The 19,710-nt window shown below is 42.9% G+C and overlaps 1 protein-coding gene across 2 annotated transcripts in view; it reads left to right on the plus strand.

Moving 5' to 3' along the window:
* The window catches only part of LOC110532096 (protein bassoon), a 200,593-nt gene extending 181,303 nt beyond the window's left edge, over nucleotides 1-19,290 (plus strand). The window contains exons 7-13 of one of the 2 annotated variants that reach the window (XM_036988011.2): nucleotides 34-872; nucleotides 2,111-2,219; nucleotides 7,658-7,789; nucleotides 7,938-7,993; nucleotides 8,215-8,363; nucleotides 8,651-8,743; nucleotides 12,761-19,290. In XM_036988011.2, the coding sequence (XP_036843906.2) occupies nucleotides 34-872; nucleotides 2,111-2,219; nucleotides 7,658-7,789; nucleotides 7,938-7,978 (1,121 nt within the window). In that variant the 3' untranslated portion in view covers nucleotides 7,979-7,993; nucleotides 8,215-8,363; nucleotides 8,651-8,743; nucleotides 12,761-19,290. The remainder of the gene's footprint in view (nucleotides 1-33; nucleotides 873-2,110; nucleotides 2,220-7,657; nucleotides 7,790-7,937; nucleotides 7,994-8,214; nucleotides 8,364-8,650; nucleotides 8,744-12,760) is intronic. The other variant, XM_090184322.1, reaches the window with a different exon arrangement.
* Nucleotides 19,291-19,710: the final 420 nt, after the last annotated feature.

The following is a 19,710-nucleotide window of genomic DNA, read 5'->3' on the forward strand; positions in this document are numbered from 1 at the left end:
AGATTGACTGTGATCTACTCTTGGTTTCCAAAGCCTACCATCTTGGCCAGGAAGAGACGGACTGGTTTGAGAAGCCCAGGGACCTGCGCTCTAGCTCCCGCCACTATGGCAGTGGTGGCCACTCCTCGTCCGGCCGTAGCCGCCACGTCAAGCACACCTACCACGACTATGACGAGCCCCCAGAGGAGGACCTGTGGCCCCAGGACGAGTACGGCCACAGCCGCCAATCTTCCACCTCGCGAGACCATCGCCACCACGGCAGCACCAGCTCTGGGAGACACTCCGCCTCGTCCCGCCATTCAGACGAACCGCGCACCTCACGCTCCTCCAAGGGCCACCCCAAAGACCCGTCCATGCGCCACGACTCCCGCCAGATGTCCTCGTCAGGGAAGAGGGGTGACCCGCGCTCCCAGGGGGGGTATCACTCATCGGACTACTCCAGGGACCCGTCGGGCCACCACCACAGCCAGGGCCGCTCCTCCAAGTCCTCATCCTCGCACGATGGGCGGACGTCCTCCAGGAAGCAGCAAGAACTCCAGGGTCACCCTCCTTCCTCCTCCAGGGGCCAGGGCAGCTCTGGCCGTGTGCCAGGATCCGCCGGTGGGCCCCCGGGCTCTAGGGGGCAGGGTCCTACCTCCCAGCAGGACGGGCTACAGCAAGGCCAACGCACCCAGCTGCAGCAGCAGCCCCAGACCTTGGCGGCACGACAGACAGGCACCACCCCTGCAGGCACCACCCCTGGGGGCCAGCAGCCTCTGGGCCTGGCCCAAGCCCAGCAGGGTCTACAGGCCAAGCCTGGTCAGCTTGGTCCTGGTCAAGCCGGTCGCCAGCCACAGGCAGGAGGCCCACTGGGGCAACTGCCACCAACTGCGGTGAGTACAGGATTGTGACATAGTGCATTGCAAGTGTGGTTACAAACAATCAGTGACTCTGGATTGAAAGTGTCATGATTATTCAAATCTACCATCTACATGAGAATCACTGTAAATGTGTGTAGAGTATTATTTCACGCTTTGGTGGCATCTCCCCTCCCCTCTCTCTCATTCTCTCTCCATCTCCCTCTCCACCTCCTCTCTCTCTGTCTCTCTGATAAGGCCTAGCACATCATTGTGAGAAGAGGTTTTATTTAAATGTGTGTGAAATCCTGTTGGCAGACCTTATCTGGTCTTGTGATTAGCACTGTGGCTGTAGATAGTGGCAGTGTAACAGCCTCTGTCTAGTCCACTCAGATGGAGGAGAGAGATTCATCCCCCAAAATGTCTTCCACTGCAAATCATTCCCCCTCCTCCCGTTACCGTTTGTTTTCTTATGTCTCTGAATACATCAACATGTTTTTAATATACAGAACTATACATGCAAAATATTTTTGGCTATGTGTTGTGTTTTGCATCTAACCCTGTACTCTAGGCCATAGAGAACCTGAATTATAGGAATTATAGGATCCCTGTGCCTATACTGATAACGTAAAATGAAATATTCCATATTGTGTATGATCATCCTTCTTATGTGCAGACTGAGATATGGTTCTGAAAGAAGGTTCTATGCTCCAAATTGAAATACAGTTGTTAGAGAATCATATACATCCAATCACATTCATCCCGTACCACATTAAATTGAACTGTCATGGCGCCTCTTCTCTCTGAAAGGCCCGAAGAGTGATTAAACATAATTTATTCAAAATGCTAATTGAGGGTTGAAATGAATGGAATGTATCCGTTTGCCGGGTAAAGTGAATGCAAAACATATCCTGTGTTGTTATTTGGCAAACGTCCACAATGCTAAGCGAATTATGTTATATTTGTTCCATTAACCCCTTACAGAGATCATATTCCCAGTTTGTAAATCTAGATGCACGCTTAGATGCACGGCTGGTTGGTTTGCAGGGAGAAAGCATGAAACTGGTTTCAGCCCAATGATCTCTGGCATTGATAATACTCATTCTGCATCATTCTGTCTTTCAAAGGAAGTTTTGGCATGGTATTTTACAGTCGGTGGTTAACATGATATGAATTACATTTTTCAGTGCATCAGAACAAAATGAGCCATGTACAGTCAGTTTGCCACGTTTAACCGTGTTCCTCGTCTCTTTGTCTCTGTCTCGCTCTTCCAGCAAGCACCTGTCGCAAACACACCCCCTGTGACTGCCATAGGGGCCAAAGCTGTCATAGGAGGGGCAGCCCAACCTGCAAAAACACCTCAACCCCCACTCACAGGAATAGGTAAACACCCCTGTATGCACTCAAACTGCTCCTGCTCTACCCACTGAACATTTCACTGAGAGTGATTAGTACACTTGTTCTCTCCTACACTCTAAAACATTCTGGGTTGTTGGGATGACCCAACTGCTGGGTTGAAGGCATTGGGTCACTGAGTTGGCCCAGCCGCACACCTAATAGACCACGATTCCTGAAAATAAGGGATTACTTTTCAAAAACGACCCAGCTGCTGCGTCAACCCAGCATGAAAGTGAATAAAAACCCAACTGATGGTTGAATTAACCAATGTTCGGGTATAACCCGACTGGCTGGGTCAAAATAACCCAGCCTGTGTTCTTTCCATTATTCACCCAGCACTGGGATCCCAAATAACCCAAATGGGATTGTTTTTAACCAAGCATTTTTTTGGAGTGTAGGCATACATTAGTCAATCTCCCACAGACAAAACAGACAGACAGACCAACAGGAAGACAGACAGATGTACGCACCCACACACACACACGCACGCACGCACGCACGCACGCGCGCGCGCGCGCGCACGCACACACACACACACACACACACACACACACACACACACACACACACACACACACACACACACACACACACACACACACACACACACACACACACACACACACACACACACACACACACACACACAGAGAGAAAGAGAGTGTTACGTAATCAGGTATCACGGGTGTCCTGTTTAATCCCAGGCATTAATTCTGAGAAGGCTTTGGAAAGTTGATGGATATCCCTAACTTTGGAAACACAGAGGGAAAGTTCATTTCAACGTCAAGTTTCATTTGTCACATTCCCAAGTATAGAGAAATGCTTAACTTGCAAGCCCTCCCCAACAGTGCAGTGTTCAATATAATATTTTTCACTAAAAAAATAAGAAATACGGGAGGAAGCTGTCAGGGTCAGTGTCAGTTCCAAATGTACAGTCGTGGCCAAAAGTTTTGAGAACGACACAAATATGAATTTTCACAAAGTCTGCTGCCTCAGTTTGTATGATGGCAATTTGCATGTACTCCAGAATGTTATGAAGAGTGATCAGATGAATTGCAATTAATCGCAAAGTCCCTCTTTGCCATGTAAATGAACTGAATCCCCCAAAACCATTTCCACTGCATTTCAACCCTGCCACAAAAGGACCAGCTGACCTCATGTCAGTGATTCTCTCATTAACACAGGTGTGAGTGTTGACGAGGACAAGGCTGGAGATCACTCTGTCATGCTGATTGACTGGAAGCTTCAAAAGGAGGGTGGTGCTTGGAATCATTGTTCTTCCTCTGTCAACCATGGTCACGTGCAAGGAAACACGTGCCGTCATCATTGCTTTGCACAAAAAGGGCTTCACAGGCAAGGATATTGCTGCCAGTAAGATTGCACCTGAATCAACCATTTATCAGATCATCAAGAACTTCAAGGAGAGCGGTTCAACTGTTGTGAAGAAAGCTTCAGGGCGCCCAAGAAAGTCCAGCAAGCGCCAGGACCGTCTCCTAAAGTTGATTCAGCTGCGGGATCGGGGCACCACCAGTATAGAGCTTGCTCAGGAATGGCAGCAGACAGGTGTGAGTGCATCTGCACGCAATACTTTTGGAGGATGGCCTGGTGTCAAGAAAGGCAGCAAATAATTCACTTCTCTCCAGGAAAAACATCAGGGACAGACTGATATTCTGCAAAAGGTACAGGGATTGGACTGTTGAGGACTGGGGTAAAGTCATTTTCTCTGATGAATCCCCTTTCTGATTGTTTGGGTCATCCGGAGAAAAAGCTTGTCCGGAGAAGACAAGTTGAGCGCTACCATCAGTCCTGTGTCATGCCAACAGTAAAGCATCCGGAGCCCATTCATGTGTGGGGTTGCTTCTCAGCCAAGGGAGTGGGCTCACTCACAAATATGCCTAAGAACACAGCCATGAATAAAGAATGGTTCCAACACATCCTACGGGAGCAACTTCTCCCCACCATCCAGGAACAATTTGGTGACGAACAATGCCTTTTCGAGCATGATGGAGCACCTTGTCATAAGTCAAAAGTGATAACTAAGTGGCTCGGGGAACAGAACATCAATATTTTGGGTCCATGGCCAGGAAACTCCCCAGACTCTGAGAACTTGTGGTCAATCCTCAAGAAGCGGGTGGACAAACAAAAACCCACAAATTCTGACAAACTCCAAGCATTGATTATGCAAGAATGGGCTGCCATCAGTCAGGATGTGGCCCAGAAGTTAATTGACAGCATGCCAGGGCGGATTGCAGAGGTCTTGAAAAAGAAGGGTCAACACTGCAATTATTGACTCTTTGCATCAACTTCATGTAATTGTTAATAAAAACCTTTGACACGTATTAAATGCTTGTAATTATACTTCAGTATTCCACAGTAACATCTGACAAAAATATCTAAAGACACTGAAGCAGCAAACTTTGTGGAAATTAATATTTGTGTCATTCTCAAAACTTTTGGCCACGACTGTACAATGTGCAGGGATACTGGAGCATTAGAGGTAGATATGAACATGTCAGCAGGGATTAGGAGAAAGCGACTGGTAGCAGGCTGAATAATAATCAGAATAATAATACTAAACAGTATGGCAGCAGCATAAGTGGTGGATGGGTGGGTGTTGTGCAAGGTGGTGAGTGTCTGTACTGTGTGAATACTGCCTTCAGAAAGAATTCACACCCTTTGAATTGTTCCAAATGTTGTTGTGTTACTAGGTGGGGTTTAAATGGATTTAATTGTCTGTTTTTTTGTCAATGAAGTGGAAAAAAAATTCTAACATTTGTAAAAACCATTATAAAACTTAAATACTAATATATCTTGAAGTATAAGTATTCAGCCCCCTGAATTAATAAATGTTCGAATTACCTTTGGCAGCAATTACAGTAATTTAGTCTTTTTGAGTAAGTCTCTAAGACAAATTTACACATGGGCGGTTTTATTTGGCACCCCAAATTTATCTGCGCAATAATTTTGGACATAAAAGACTGTAAAAACAACAGGAAATCAGCTCCAAGTGATTTCAATTCAAGAAATCTTTTCCCGGGTATCCCCTCTCACATATAATATAGAGAGAGAAACAGCTAAAGTTGGAAATTTACAGTGCCTTGCGAAAGTATTCGGCCCCGTTGAACTTTGCGACCTTTTGCCACATTTCAGGCTTCAAACATAAAGATATAAAACTGTATTCTTTTGTGAAGAATCAACAACAAGTGGGACACAATCATGAAGTGGAACGACATTTATTGGATATCAAAAACTGAAAAATTGGGCGTGCAAAATACATTTTTTCCCATTCCTCCTTGCAAAACAGCTCGAGCTCAGTGAGGTTGGATGGAGAGCATTTGTGAACAGCAGTTTTCAGTTCTTTCCACAGATTCTCGATTGGATTCAGGTCTGGACTTTGACTTGGCCGTTCTAACACCTAATTATGTTTATTTTTGAACCATTCCATTGTAGATTTTGCTTTATGTTTTGGATCATTGTCTTGTTGGAAGACAAATCTCCGTCCCAGTCTCAGGTCTTTTGCAGACTTCATCAGGTTTTCTTCCAGAATGGTCCTGTATTTGGCTCCATCCATCTTCCCATCAATTTTAACCATCTTCCCTGTCCCTGCTGAAGAAAAGCAGGCCCAAACCATGATGCTGCCACCACCATGTTTGACAGTGGGGGTGGTGTGTTCAGCTGTGTTGCTTTTACGCCAAACATAACGTTTTGCATTGTTGCCAAAAAGTTCAATTTTGGTTTCATCTGACCAGAGCACCTTCTTCCACATGTTTGGTGTGTCTCCCAGGTGGCTTGTGGCAAACTTTAAACGACACTTTTTATGGATATCTTTAAGAAATGGCTTTCTTCTTGCCACTCTTCCATAAAGGCCAGATGTGCAATATACGACTGATTGTTGTCCTATGGACAGAGTCTCCCACCTCAGCTGTAGATCTCTGCAGTTCATCCAGAGTGATCATGGGCCTCTTGTTCAGATATTGGTAAGTGGACTGGAGGCAGGGCATGAAAGGGATAACGAATCCAGTTGTTTGTGCCCTCCATTTCGGGAAAGTACCTGCGTAATTGCGCACCCAACTCACTCAGGTGCTTTGCTATATCACATTTGAGATGGTCCGTAAGCTTGAGTTCATTTGCACACAAAAAAATCATACAATGATGGAAAGACCTGTGTGTTGTCCTTGTTAATGCAGACAGAAAAGAGCTCCAACTTCTTAATCATAGCCTCAATTTTGTCCCGCACATTGAATATAGTTGCGGAGAGTATCTGTAATCCTAGATTCAGATCATTCAGGTGAGAAAAAACATCACCCAGATAGGCCAGTCGTATAAGAAACTCCTCATCATGCAAGCGGTCCGAAATGTGAAAATGATGGTCAGTGAAGAAAACTTTAAGCTTGTATCTCAAATCAAAAGAACGTGTCAATACTTTGCCCCTTGATACCCAGCGCACTTCTGTATGTTGTAAAAGCCTTACATGGTCGCTGCCCATATCATTGCATAGTGCAGAAAATACACGAGAGTTCAGAGGCCTTGCTTTAACAAAGTTAACCATTTTCACTGTAGTGTCCAAAACGTCTTTCAAGCTGTCAGTCATTCCCTTGGCAGCAAGAGCCTCTCTGTGGATGATGCAGTGTACCCAAGTGGCGTCGGGAGCAACTGCTTGCACGGGCGTTACCACTCCACTATGTCTCCCTGTCATGGCTTTTGCGCCATCAGTACCGATACCAACATGAGCAGCAGCTAATTTTGGCTACATATGGCCTGTTAGTGGAGTTCTCGCGAGAGAGTAACGGTTAATGTGATTGGATGTTAATTATTTGACTAAGCTACCTGTATTTGACAATTTGTTGTTATTTCGCTGAACACCAGATGGTTGAATTTTATTTTTGGCCGTGAAACGAGGCTACTCAGGCGAGAAAAAAACCTCACCCAAATGTATAGATTTGTTGAAAAATATAAACGTATTGTTCGATTCTTTTTATAAATTTTAAATGTGAATCACATTTTTATTTGGCGTACCCCCGACGGCATTGCGCGTACCCCTGGGAGAATACCTGCTATAGTCAATACAGTCCCATCACCTCGCTAACAGTTGCATAGACAGTTCTGTGGAAATAGAGACCCGGGTCAGAAACAGTCTGTAAAGCGCAAATTGGGAATCAGATTTATGTCAAAAGCTGGTGCGGTCATCTCCAGACAAATGCAATGGCTTCAGACTGTTGTGATAGTGTGCACTAAACCGGAGTATGGCATCAACTGGATTAAAAAGAAAGTATTTGAATTGAAAAGTACACCAAACAAGGTTTATACTAATCAGGATTCAACTATATTTTAAGATTCTTTCTCATACTGTAGATACATTTTCAGAGAATCAGTTTCTAATCATCATCTACCCCCCCCCCCCCCCCCCCCCCTTCTCCCTGCAGGCTCCAAGGCCGCCCCTAGACCCAGTGGCATCGGGAGCGCAGCAACAGGTCAACCGGGGATGGAGGGGGATAGTCTCCTCTCTAAAGTGCTACCAGGAAACCCTGCAGAGGCAGCAGGAAAACTAGGAGAAGGTGATATGCTGGATCTCAGACTCGTTTTTACTCTCTCTCTCTCTCTGTGGAACTTTCATGTTATTCCATCAACGTCACCTTTACGGTGCATTCTCCTTGCTACAATATGCCTAATCTCTCTCTCTCCCTCCCTCCCTCCCTCCAACAGCTATCTCCGGTTTCGGCAAGAAGTTCACCTCGTTGTGGTGAGGTGTTGAGATGATGGTAAGTGTTCGCCTGCATTACCAAGTAAAAAGACTATTGATTCTGACTGTGTGTGGGTGGGTGGTTCCGTTTTTCCCCCGGATCACTTTGTGCACATTGTTTGTAGGCACTGTGTGCAGGTTTGAGTGTCTCTCCTGTGTCCTGAACAAGGCTTTTAGAACAGGATGACAGCTCACCCCAGTAAGTGACAAGTGGGAGTCTCACGGATCGTGTGATTTCAGGTGTCTGTAAATGTTAAGGAGGACGTTGTGAGGCTTCGTACCAGAAAAACCTAGGAAGACCCCTGCTTTGTTTTACTATGAGAGAGAGAGAGAGAGAGAGGGAGGGAGGGAAAGATATAGCCATCGATAGAGGAAATCTGAGCGCACTGGTGAGTACAAAATCTCTATTCCCTGCCTAAAGCTTCCTCATTTTCAGAATTTTACATTAAAAAAACGACTTTGTAAGGTATTTATTTTCCAATGAGACCCGATGGCTTTATTGTAGTGTAATATGGAAAAACATAAATGACACTGAACTTATTAGTAAGTAGTACATACAGTATTGTGTATATTTCAAGTTGCAGAATTTTAAAATGTAATTGGAAAAGATTAGCGAACCTAACATGATCATGATCAATCAGCTCAAGATTGATTGTTTTTTCCCACCCTCATTCAGCCAATGAGGACAGGAATCAATGGATGCTGAATGTCCCAGGCCTGAGCCCACGATTGCAGAGAAACAATGCTGCTTTCTCTGGCAGGCCAGACAGTAAGTAGTGCACACAGACTCATCGAGCACAGCTAAGATTAGAAAAAGTAGGATGGTGGGCACCTCTTAGTGATACACTAATGACACAAGAATTATCACAAAACAATCATCATTATTTACTAATATAGTTAGTTAATTATGCAGTGATGGTGTGGGAAAGATTTAGTTCACAGCCAAGGTAGATTCTAGATTCTTTCATCTCTTAATATGTTGCAGTCAAGTCACTCCTGCTATTGTTTACATATAGTAGGTCTATACTGTTTACTGCAAAACAGCACTGCACCTTGCGCTAACCTTTTCATGAACCCTGACCCTTGACCCATGGGCTCTCTGTCAGGCTCTGCATGAGTGCACTGTAACAGCCATATTACTGTAACAGCCATACACTGGCATTGACACTGTGATTCTCTAGGGCCAACTGCAGGTCACGTTTCAATGGGCAACCAGGGCTATAGAAGAGTCTGCCGAATGGCCTTCGATGTCCAAATGTATGTGACACAACCTTCATGAAGAGTTTTGATCTTACCTCCGAGGGTTAATATAAGGCACATCGAAAGACTCAATGAGATAGCATGTAATCCAGGGCAAATTCTACCTACACCTGTCTGTGGCATTGTGTCATTGGTTTTGGCAGTGTTAGCACTATTTTGTTATCTTCTACCTCTTCTTCCAGTTTCTAGAGAGAATGAAACATCCCATATTTGATTACAGTAGTTTGTAATTGAACAGCAGAGTATCTTGTGGTTCAACTGCTGTCCCTTTATATCACAAAGCACCGGGAGACAAATAGTTAAAGAAAAACACCACTCAAAAACGATCGTTTGGTATTTTCTTCATTAGTCCACCTTTGATACATCCCCAAAATGTTTTGCATGTCAGCAATCAAGCGCAGCACAAGATATTGGACTCTCAAGAAGCAAAATGTCACTTTCATGAAGCAAATGGTCACAAAAATATTTAGTGGATTTTTCCTTTAAACAAAACACTCTACCCTCAATTTTTTTAAATTTTTTTTTTATTTTACCTTTATTTAACCAGGCAAGTCAGTTAAGAACAAATTCTTATTTTCAATGACGGCCTGGGAACAGTGGGTTAACTGCCTGTTCAGGGGCAGAACGACAGATTTGTACCTTGTCAGCTCGGGGGTTTGAACTCGCAACCTTCCGGTTACTAGTCCAACGCTCTAACCACTAGGCTACGCTGCCGCCCCAAGCACGTATAGTTAGGGTATTGTTACTTTCTGGCTAGCCCGCTGTTTTTAATAATGCATCAGTGAATTAGATGAAGGGGGCTATCCGGTTATGAACAACACTCATCATATTCACAGAGAACAGAGCACGCTCTTTGACTATGGAACAGCTCTTTGGCCGGTAACAGTATCCGTGGATGGATATGAAATTGAGTGACGTGGTAATGTGTGCCAGAAGATTGTGTATCCATCCACCTCCGCCCCGGGACCCCTTATTCTCCACTCCCCCACCCCACAGCATACACTGTATACTTCTCAACTCCTCACTGTTCATCCGCTACAGATGGCTCTGGTTTACCTTTGTTTGCTAAAGTAACCATTCTTTACCTTCCGTTCTCTCTCTACCAACTCTTCTCTCTGCCTCCTCCTCTTCTCTCCACCTCCTCCTCATCTCTCTACCTCCTCCTCATCTCTCTACCTCCTCTTCTCTCTACCTCCTCCTCATCTCTCTACCTCCTCATCTCTCTACCTTCTCCTCATCTCTCTGCCTCCTCCTCATCTCTCTACCTCCTCCTCATCTCTCTACCTCCTCCTCTTCTCTCTACCTCCTCCTCTTCTCTCTACCTCCTCCTCTTCTCTCTACCTCCTCCTCATCTCTCTACCTCCTCCTCTTCTCTCCACCTCCTCCTCTTCTCTCTACCTCCTCCTCTTCTCTCTACCTCCTCCTCATCTCTCTACCTCCTCCTCATCTCTCTACCTACTCCTCTTCTCTCTACCTCCTCCTCATCTCTCTACCTCCTCCTCATCTCTCTACCTCCTCCTCATCTCTCTACCTCCTCCTCTTCTCTCCACCTCCTCCTCTTCTCTCTACCTCCTCCTCATCTCTCTACCTCCTCCTCATCTCTCTGCCTCCTCCTCATCTCTCTACCTCCTCCTCATCTCTCTACCTCCTCCTCTTCTCTCTACCTCCTCCTCTTCTCTCTACCTCCTCCTCATCTCTCTACCTCCTCCTCATCTCTCCACCTCCTCCTCATCTCTCTACCTCCTCCTCTTCCCCCATGGTGCGTAATATATTTCATATCGCGCAGCAGTAATGTATGATGGCTTTGCTACGTTGAAAATGACAAACCAGCATTGTCATATGACCTCTCCAGAGTAATTAACTAGGCCCGAGAATAAAGCTGTGGAACCAAGGCAAGCAGTGTTGGAGGAGCAAACGGAACAACCACAACGTTTGTTTATATTATAGCATCATTGCCTTTGTGACAGAGGAGAGCATCCCTGATTGTTTTTGAATTGTGTTGTGAAATTGTGACATCGGAGCCCTGCTCTCCCATGGTGCCCGTTGAGGTCACGGCCTTTTAGGGTCACAGGGCGACTTGGTTGTTTTCACTGGGATGTAAATGTAATGAATACGGCTAGCAGCTAACTGTTCCACACAATACGTTTCGATGTGATATCTAAACTTACTGTAACGTGACACCTGAACAGATCCCTCATGCTTAACATAGCATAATTGAAGATAGCATTACCGTGTGGATCACCTGGCATCTACTGAGACTCGCAGGAAGGCAGGAATATCACGCACATCAAACTGTGCAGGAACACACAGACATTTTAGGAATTGACCACTACGCTGACAGAGGCTTCCTTCTACCACAGTGGGGCAGCAGTGCACAGAATATGAGAGAGAAAGGGAGAGAGCGAGACCATGTTACAGTACATTACATCATAGCAACCCAATGAACCCAAAATAAAAAAAACCCTAGTGTTGAGAACTGGAACTTTGGTTTTGAATGGCTGTCCCCATGGGGTCCTGTTAGACAAGCTCAAGGAGAACGCCTTAACAGGCTTTACCGTAGCTTCCCCTAGTGTATCTGATAGGCCTTCATTTAGCACAACACCCAGTCACATCTCCTTAAACACATACTCCCACTGGCTTATGGTGTACATCATGCTACATGAAACACAACTACAGCACCCATAATGCTCTGTAATCATATACGGCTGTCATCTCAGTGGAGACGTTCCCGGAAGCGAACACAGCGTCTCCTTAAATAATACATCTAAGCGTGGTTGATTTCCTTCTGGTTTTGAGGCCCCTGTGTGACTGATGCATTATCTGTCGACGACGACATACAGTACGTCCGTCGGGTTCAGCTGTCAGAAATGGCAGTGTGCTGCCTGAGTCGGAGACTCATGCTGTATCTGTAGTGCAAGGTGTTGCAGCCAACCGCGCCGTGATGACTAACCACCTCATGTGACCACAGCCCCAGTCTGTCTCTCTCAGCATTAGCGTTCTCGTGGACAGATATTGGTGCCGCTGATGGAATGAATGGAGCCTCATGCACAGTGGACCATCTTGTGTTTGGAGCTGTCTGTGAAATGGACTGTTCTGCTGTGTTTATGTCCGATTCGGTGAGAGAGAGCCTACATGTAGCCTGCCATGCCCTTACAGTCACAATATTCAATGGATGGTTGTTACTGTTAATATTTTGTTAAATGTGTTTTACTGAGGATAAACTGAGTGTAATGTAATAGAGGTAGTATAATTACATAACCTGCACAGACCTCAGCACACTGTACAGTTCAGTCCTGTTTTTCTTCTGCTCTTCTGCCATCTAGTGTTGAATCATGGGATTTCACTCTGTTCTAATCGTATGCTAATCTAATCGTATGAGAGGGTTCATTTAGAACGCTTATTTCCACAGAATGATTTAATTAAGTTGTTCATTGGAGATCCATTTAATGTATTTACTGTTTCATTCAGGCTATTGTAAGATACTCATAGGATACCAGTCACCTGACTTTGTGTTCACGTTCTCCAGGTCGTTTTGAGGCCACCAGGCTGCAATGCCCACAGCCAAAGAACCAGGCCCCTGACACACTGGGACCCCCAGAACACCCTAGGGCTGTGGTCTGCACTGAGGTCACAAGCCCCGAGGACCATTCCAGAGAGCGGCTAGCTGGATAGAGAGCCTGTTCCCCCTGGTCTCTGCCTCTGTCCGGGTTTTCAGCACCAACTCGCAAACAGCCATTATCCTTTGGGGAATGGGCTCTGTACTAAGGAATCTCCATCCAGCTGCTCTGTAAGAGGATGGGAGGGAGCCACAATACTGTGACACCCCAGCACACTGATGATGCTGTCCTCTAGTCCAGTGGTTCCCAACCTTTTTTCGGGTAACTGAATTTTGATCTGCCCGGAGTACCCCTGAAGTACCCCCTCATGTGCATTTTACCAGTCGGCCTACTATCTCATGAGTCTTCTCAAGTACCCCCCTGTTGATAGGCCAAATACTCCCAGGAGTCCTAGTACCCCTGGTTGGGAACCACTGCTCTAGTCTGTGGGCTGTTGTGCTGCTGCCTGCTGGGGGTGGAATACATCCCAGGGGGCGTGGCCATGGTGGCAGGTTTAGGATCCTTGATTCCGTACGCCTGTGCTCAGACACACTCTCCTTTCATCTCCGAAATAAAGAAAAGAAAACTGAAGCGCTTCGTAGGTTTTTCTGGTACTAAATACTTCCTGTTTCATTTGGATGCTGATAACAATTTAGGGAAGAAGAAGAAGAAAGAAAGAAAAAACACAATAAGGATGACTAGCATGACGACTCCACGGTTTGTTCTGGTTTTATCTTTACATTCCAGAATGAAAGAAGGCACCGTTTTTTTTTTATGCTGACTCATTCTTTTTTTTTCATGTGTCTAAGAAGTGTATAGTGGATTTAGGATTTTGAATGCATGGAACTTTATATCCAAGACCTTACACTGTTCACCATTTCAATCACAGAGGCCATAAGACACTGGTTAATAATAAAACTAATTTAAAATAAACTCCAAAAGAAGACAAGGTGGACATAACACTGAATCTGGCTACAGAGTGGGAGAATCATCATTCGGGAGGTTTTGGTTGCACCATGAGAGCCGAATGTGGCTAGTTTTTTTTGTTTTTTTGCCATTACCGAGCCATTAATTAGAAAATAAAAAACATCCCCGGAACGTTTGGGTTCATAGTGTTTCTGAACCTTCCCACAACGTTTGGATCTCTGGTGTTTGTTTTTTTACAACAGTTTTTTGTTCTCGCTCTGTATTTGCCTGATTTTCTGTTACATGATAGCGGATTCGCCTTAATCATGCCATTGTTTTTATTTAGAGTAAAGTGACTTAAATATCTTATTTTTGTACTCCATGTTGTGTCCATAAAGCTTATTTTCATTGCAGACTTTTTTTTGTATGTGATAATGATGTCAGCTGGAACAATAGCTGTGAGATTCATTTAATATTTTTGTATGTTGTTTCACTTTTAGGTTTGAAATGATTTATATGATTTATGTTTCATACATTTATGTGTTTATGGTTGCCATAATAATTGATTACGTTATTTATTGATTTATGATTATTAATAATGAAAATGCAATAGTATGTGGAAGGAAGTCAGTAAAGAGCACAGTCTTGTGTCATTTTAAAAAAATCAGTGGTCAGGAATGTGTTGCCTCTGTCTGCATATCTGAGTTGTGCAATTTTCTGCTATCACATCTTAACAGGGCCACACCTGGGTCAGATTCACTAGGCACCAAACCGAAGAAACAATGGACTGAAACAGGGAGGGACTACCTGAAATTGTCCAATAAGAAACCCTACTTTTCATTTTCCGTTGTAAAACGTTTTGCAACAGTGTGCTCTAATGAATACGACCCTGGAAATCCATTCTTGTACTTTGTTACTGCCCAGAGAAGGCACATAATATCTGCCCATTTTGATATGTGAGCACTGCAAGACAGCAGAGAGGCACTGAATACAAACCAGTGCAAATCACCATTGAATCTGACTTGAAGTACTTTAGCATTCTTTTGTTGACTGTCATCATCGTCAATGGGTTTTCATGTTCTCTGGCTAACTACAAATGTTTTAATATCCAAAAGAACACAAAAGGGAAAAGAGATAATACTTACTGACAAGTAGTACATATATATGTGTTTCAAATATACTGAAGTTGACACACTGGAGAAACCTAGTCTGCGCACTCTCACATATGGCGATATGAGTTATGTGCACGTTCAAGGTGTTTGGAGCGTTAGACGCTGAAGGGTCAAAGACACAGTTGGTTCAGTCACCGATAGTTATTTGCCTTTTGTTTTTGCGACCAAACTGCAAACCCCAAGATGTTGACAGTTGTCACAGAAACCTCTCAGGTCAGTGTTCTTCCTGCTGTTCTTTGCAGTGCAGTGTAGTTGGACTGGTCAGGTGGGACTGGTCAGGCACTCCGATGCTACAGAGGCCTACTGATGGGATCCCAAACCTGATGTATATTGTCTCTCTCTCTCTCTGTGTGTGGACGCTGGGATAAAGCATGCTCCGGCAAAATCTCAGTAACAGTCACTTCTGTATAGTTACGTTCCTGATGTCTGTGTGTATGTGTGAGTATGCGTGTGTTTCTCATCATCCTATTACAAAACAAACCAATATTTGACAAATAAAACATAAGTGTGTGGTCGACAGCAACTTTTCCATTTCAAACATTCTATGCAATTAATCATATTTAGGGGAAATACTAGGGAAGAAAAAAAACAACTGAATACCACTATCGTTGTCATGCCTGAGAAAAATACTGCTTTATTGTAGCGTTCCTGCTACAAAAACAAAATTGACTTGTTTGTATTTAGCTACAATACTTTTAAGTCAGGAATTTGATTCAATGTTTTTTTTTTGTTGTTGGCATGTTTGAGTCTCCTCACTGAAAATTGGGACCTGTTGCCAAAGGATTAACTATATAGGCACCCTAAAAACGGCACGCTATTTCTATTTGTGCACTAAAGGCTATAGTGAATCGGATGCCATTTTTTTTAATGTAGAATACTGTCATGAAAGTCTGCCATCTTATTGCTTCAAGCATGGGTTGCTGGGTACAGTGAATGGTCTTCTACGTACAGTACAGCAGTTTGTGCACTTCTTATTTCGTAAAGTGAATAAAGCTGCTGAAGAATTAAGCCAATTCTATGAAGAGATTAAATATATCAATTATATATACAGTACCAGGCAAAAGTTTGGACACCAACTAATTTTTTAAATCTACACTGTTATCTACACTGTAACTATGAAATATCACATATGGAATCGTGTAGTAACCAAAAGTGTTAAACAAATCTAAATATATTTGAGATTTTTCAGAGTTGCCACCCTTTGCCTTGATAACAGCTTTGCACACTCTTGGCATTCTCTCAACCAGCTTCATGAAGTAGTAACCTGGAATGCATTTCAATTAATAACAGGTGTGCCTTGTTAAAAGTTAATTTGTGGAATTTCTTTCCTTAATGCATTTGAGTCAATCAATTGTGTTGTGACAAGGTAGGGGTGGTATACAGAAGATTGTATTTTACCAAATAGTGCTAAGTCCATATTATGGCAAGAACAGCTCAAATAAGCAAAGAGAAATGACAGTCCATCATTACTTTAAGACATGAAGGTCAGTCAATACCGAACATTTCATGAACTTTTAAAGTTTCTTCAAGTGCAGTCGCAAAAACCCATCATGCACAATGATGAAACTGGTTTTCATGAGAACAGCCACAGGAAAGGAAGACCCAGTTATCTCTGCTGCAGAGGATACGGCTAAGTAACACGAGCAATGGACATTAGACCGGTGGAAATCTGTCCTTTGGTCTGATGATTCCAAATTTGAGATTTTTGGATCCAAACGCTGTGTCTTTGTGAGATGCAGAGTAGGTGAACGGATGATCTTTGCATGTGTGGTTCCCACCGTGAATCATGGAGGAGGTGGTATGATTGTGTGGGGGTGCTTTGCTGGTGACACTATGTGTTATTTATTTAGAATTCAAAGCACACTTAACCAGCATGGCTACCACAGCATTCTGCAGCGATACGCCATCCCATCTGGTTTGCACTTAGTGGGACTATGATTTGTTTTTCAACAGGACAATGACCCAACACACCTCCAGGCTGTGTAAGGGATATTTGACCAAGAAGGAGAGTGATGGAGTGCTACATCAGATGACCTGGCCTCCATAATCACCCGACCTCAACCCAATTGAGATGGTGTGGGATGAGTTGGACCGCAGAGTGAAGGAAAAGCAGCCAACAAGTGCTCAGAATATGTCTCATTCAAGACTGTTGGAAAAGCATTCCGGGTGAAGCTGGTTGAGAGAATGCCAAGAGTGTGCAAAGCTGTCATCAAGGCAAAGGGTGGCTACTTTAAAGAATCTAAAATAAAATAAAATATTTTTTATTTGTTAAACACTTTTTGGGTTACTACATGATTCCATATGTGTTATTTCATAGTTTTGATGTCTTCACTATTATTCTACGATGTAAAAGAAATAGTAAAATAAAAAATTGTGGTTCTGGTACTGGTACTGTATATAAATATACAGTATATGTAAAACAAATACTATATATTAAATATATATGATAATATATAACACAAATATTTCTGTAATGACAGGCACTTTTCATGATCAAAGGGGTTGACCATGTGTGTGTACACTGCCAATACCTATTAATATAATATGATACACGTGTAGTTTGAACGTTGATGGGAGGCTGCTGGCACTACAAAGCTTGTTTCCTTTTGGTGTGACCCACAGAAAACCATTGTAGGCTATATCCACTCACCATTCATCTGGCTTGAAGGACCTTGGGAGGCTATAGTGTGAACATCCCTTAACCCACAACTCACTCGGTACACTAACTGCTATTTCAAGTATGGGCGAATTAGTTCATTGTAAAAAATATATATATATAAAAAAACATTTTAAAAAAGTGGAGATATTTTTCTGACTTCTTATGACTTACGTTTATGGAATATCTATACAGAAATATTATTTTATCAGACAGATGAATAGAGTCATTGGTACGCTGTCCATATCTCTATGGACTTTATGGAATAGAATCATGATCGTATCAATATTGACCTAATGGAGCTGGTGCAAAGGCCTGCTGACAGTCAATAGACACTGGCATGGAAAAGCACCTCACAGGCTCACTGCCATTAGAACAGACTAGTGACATATAGTCATTGTCCCCTGACTGGAATATTAGATATGTGTAAATTAGATATAGATATAGAGGTCATAATAATACAGCTGTAAAAAAATAAATAGAAATAAAGGGAAATGATATTTATCCAAATCCAATTATGACTTGTGTATGTTTATGTTTGAAGGAGTTTGTAAATGTGTTCAATCACTTTGCCTCAGGAAAGCACACACAAAATGCACCGCGGCGAAACGAAAGGGGACGTTAATATGCATAGTAGTAAGGGCTTATTATTCCAATGTTGGTCAATCAAGAAAGCCATCTTGTTACTGTCCCATCCAGTGCTACATCTACTCTGGATTGCATGGGCTTCAGACCACAGCATTTTGCCAGGGACAAATACAAACACTCATGTCTTTTTTTTACGCCAACCAAAAATGTTGCTTTTAAAGTAGCATAGCAAACTGTGACGATCTGCCCTTACTGTGGGTGGTTGTGGATGGCTATGCACAGTGAACAACAAAATTATTTATTACTATGGATGAAGAGAAAAGGGTGACAGACAGGTTTAGGAAGGGAACGTTGAAAGGAAGAAATAAAAAGCTACAGGAAGATGTTTCACAACCAACCAGGGAGCAGTCATCTTTTAAAATAGTGAAAAGTAACAAATGCATGAGCTAATGCAACCTAACGCCCGACTCCACAGCCTCAGGCCTCTCCTTTCACCTGGCAACCATATTCACTGTAAATACCCGTCAGGACCTATACCACGCTGTACAACATGTAAAATGTCATACAAAACACCATCACAGGCACGGGACGCCATAGTGTGCAGTGAAGCCACACAGGCCGACCTCGCCAAACTTGTGCTTTTGTGTAACAAAAAAAAATACAAAAAAAAAAGAGCAGTTATTGCTTTTTTTTTTAAAGCATTGTGTATGTGGCTGGCTCGTGCAGACTGTTTAAAAAGAAAAGTTGTATTCAGAAACATATTGGTCAGTGTAGAGTTTCTATACATGTTGTGTTTGTAAAATGAGAAGAAGAAAAAAAACCTCAAAAGGGATATCCTGGCTTCCATATACAAACATGTTTGGGGGGGTGTATCAAAAAATGTAATCTAATTGAAAAAAAGCTACAGAAAATAAAGGCAGAGTCCCTAAACGAATAAGATGTTACATTCACTGTTGTAAGTGCAATGAGCTATACTTCATGTATCCATTGTAAAACATTGTGTATGTTTCAGTGTATTCCTGTAAACAATTGTATTAGACTTGGTGCATCATGTCATGTAATGTGATGAATGAAATTATGACCTTACAATACATTTCAAATCAGGAAAGGAATAAAAGAGAACAAAAAGAACAAACAACTGTTGTGTCTAGTAATCTGTCTAGAATTAGTTAGAAATAGTCAGGTCTCTGCTGCTTCTTCATATTCAAATTCAAGGTTATTATCATTTTGTAATTTTATAACAGTTCTTATTTATATTCGTTTTTTAAGATTTTTTTTAACCAGAAATTCAGTTTAGTTTGTTTGTTTTCAGACTTGATTTGATTAAAAAAAAAACATTTCTATTTCATTTTTTATATTATTTAGTTTGTTTTATTGTTAGGGAAAGAGGGTTGATTTAAGCATGGGAGGCGAGAAGACATTTGTGTTGTAGGCGTATGGGCAGGGGTACTCGAGTACTATTCGACAAGGTCCCGTCACACACATTTCCTAGCTGGCAAACGTCAACATTGATATTGTCATTTATCAGGAGGCATACTACACGATAAAGAGGTATTTT

The sequence above is a fragment of the Oncorhynchus mykiss genome, chromosome 9, assembly GCF_057628025.1.
Source record: "Oncorhynchus mykiss isolate SJ-2025 chromosome 9, ASM5762802v1, whole genome shotgun sequence".
NCBI lineage: Eukaryota > Metazoa > Chordata > Actinopteri > Salmoniformes > Salmonidae > Oncorhynchus > Oncorhynchus mykiss.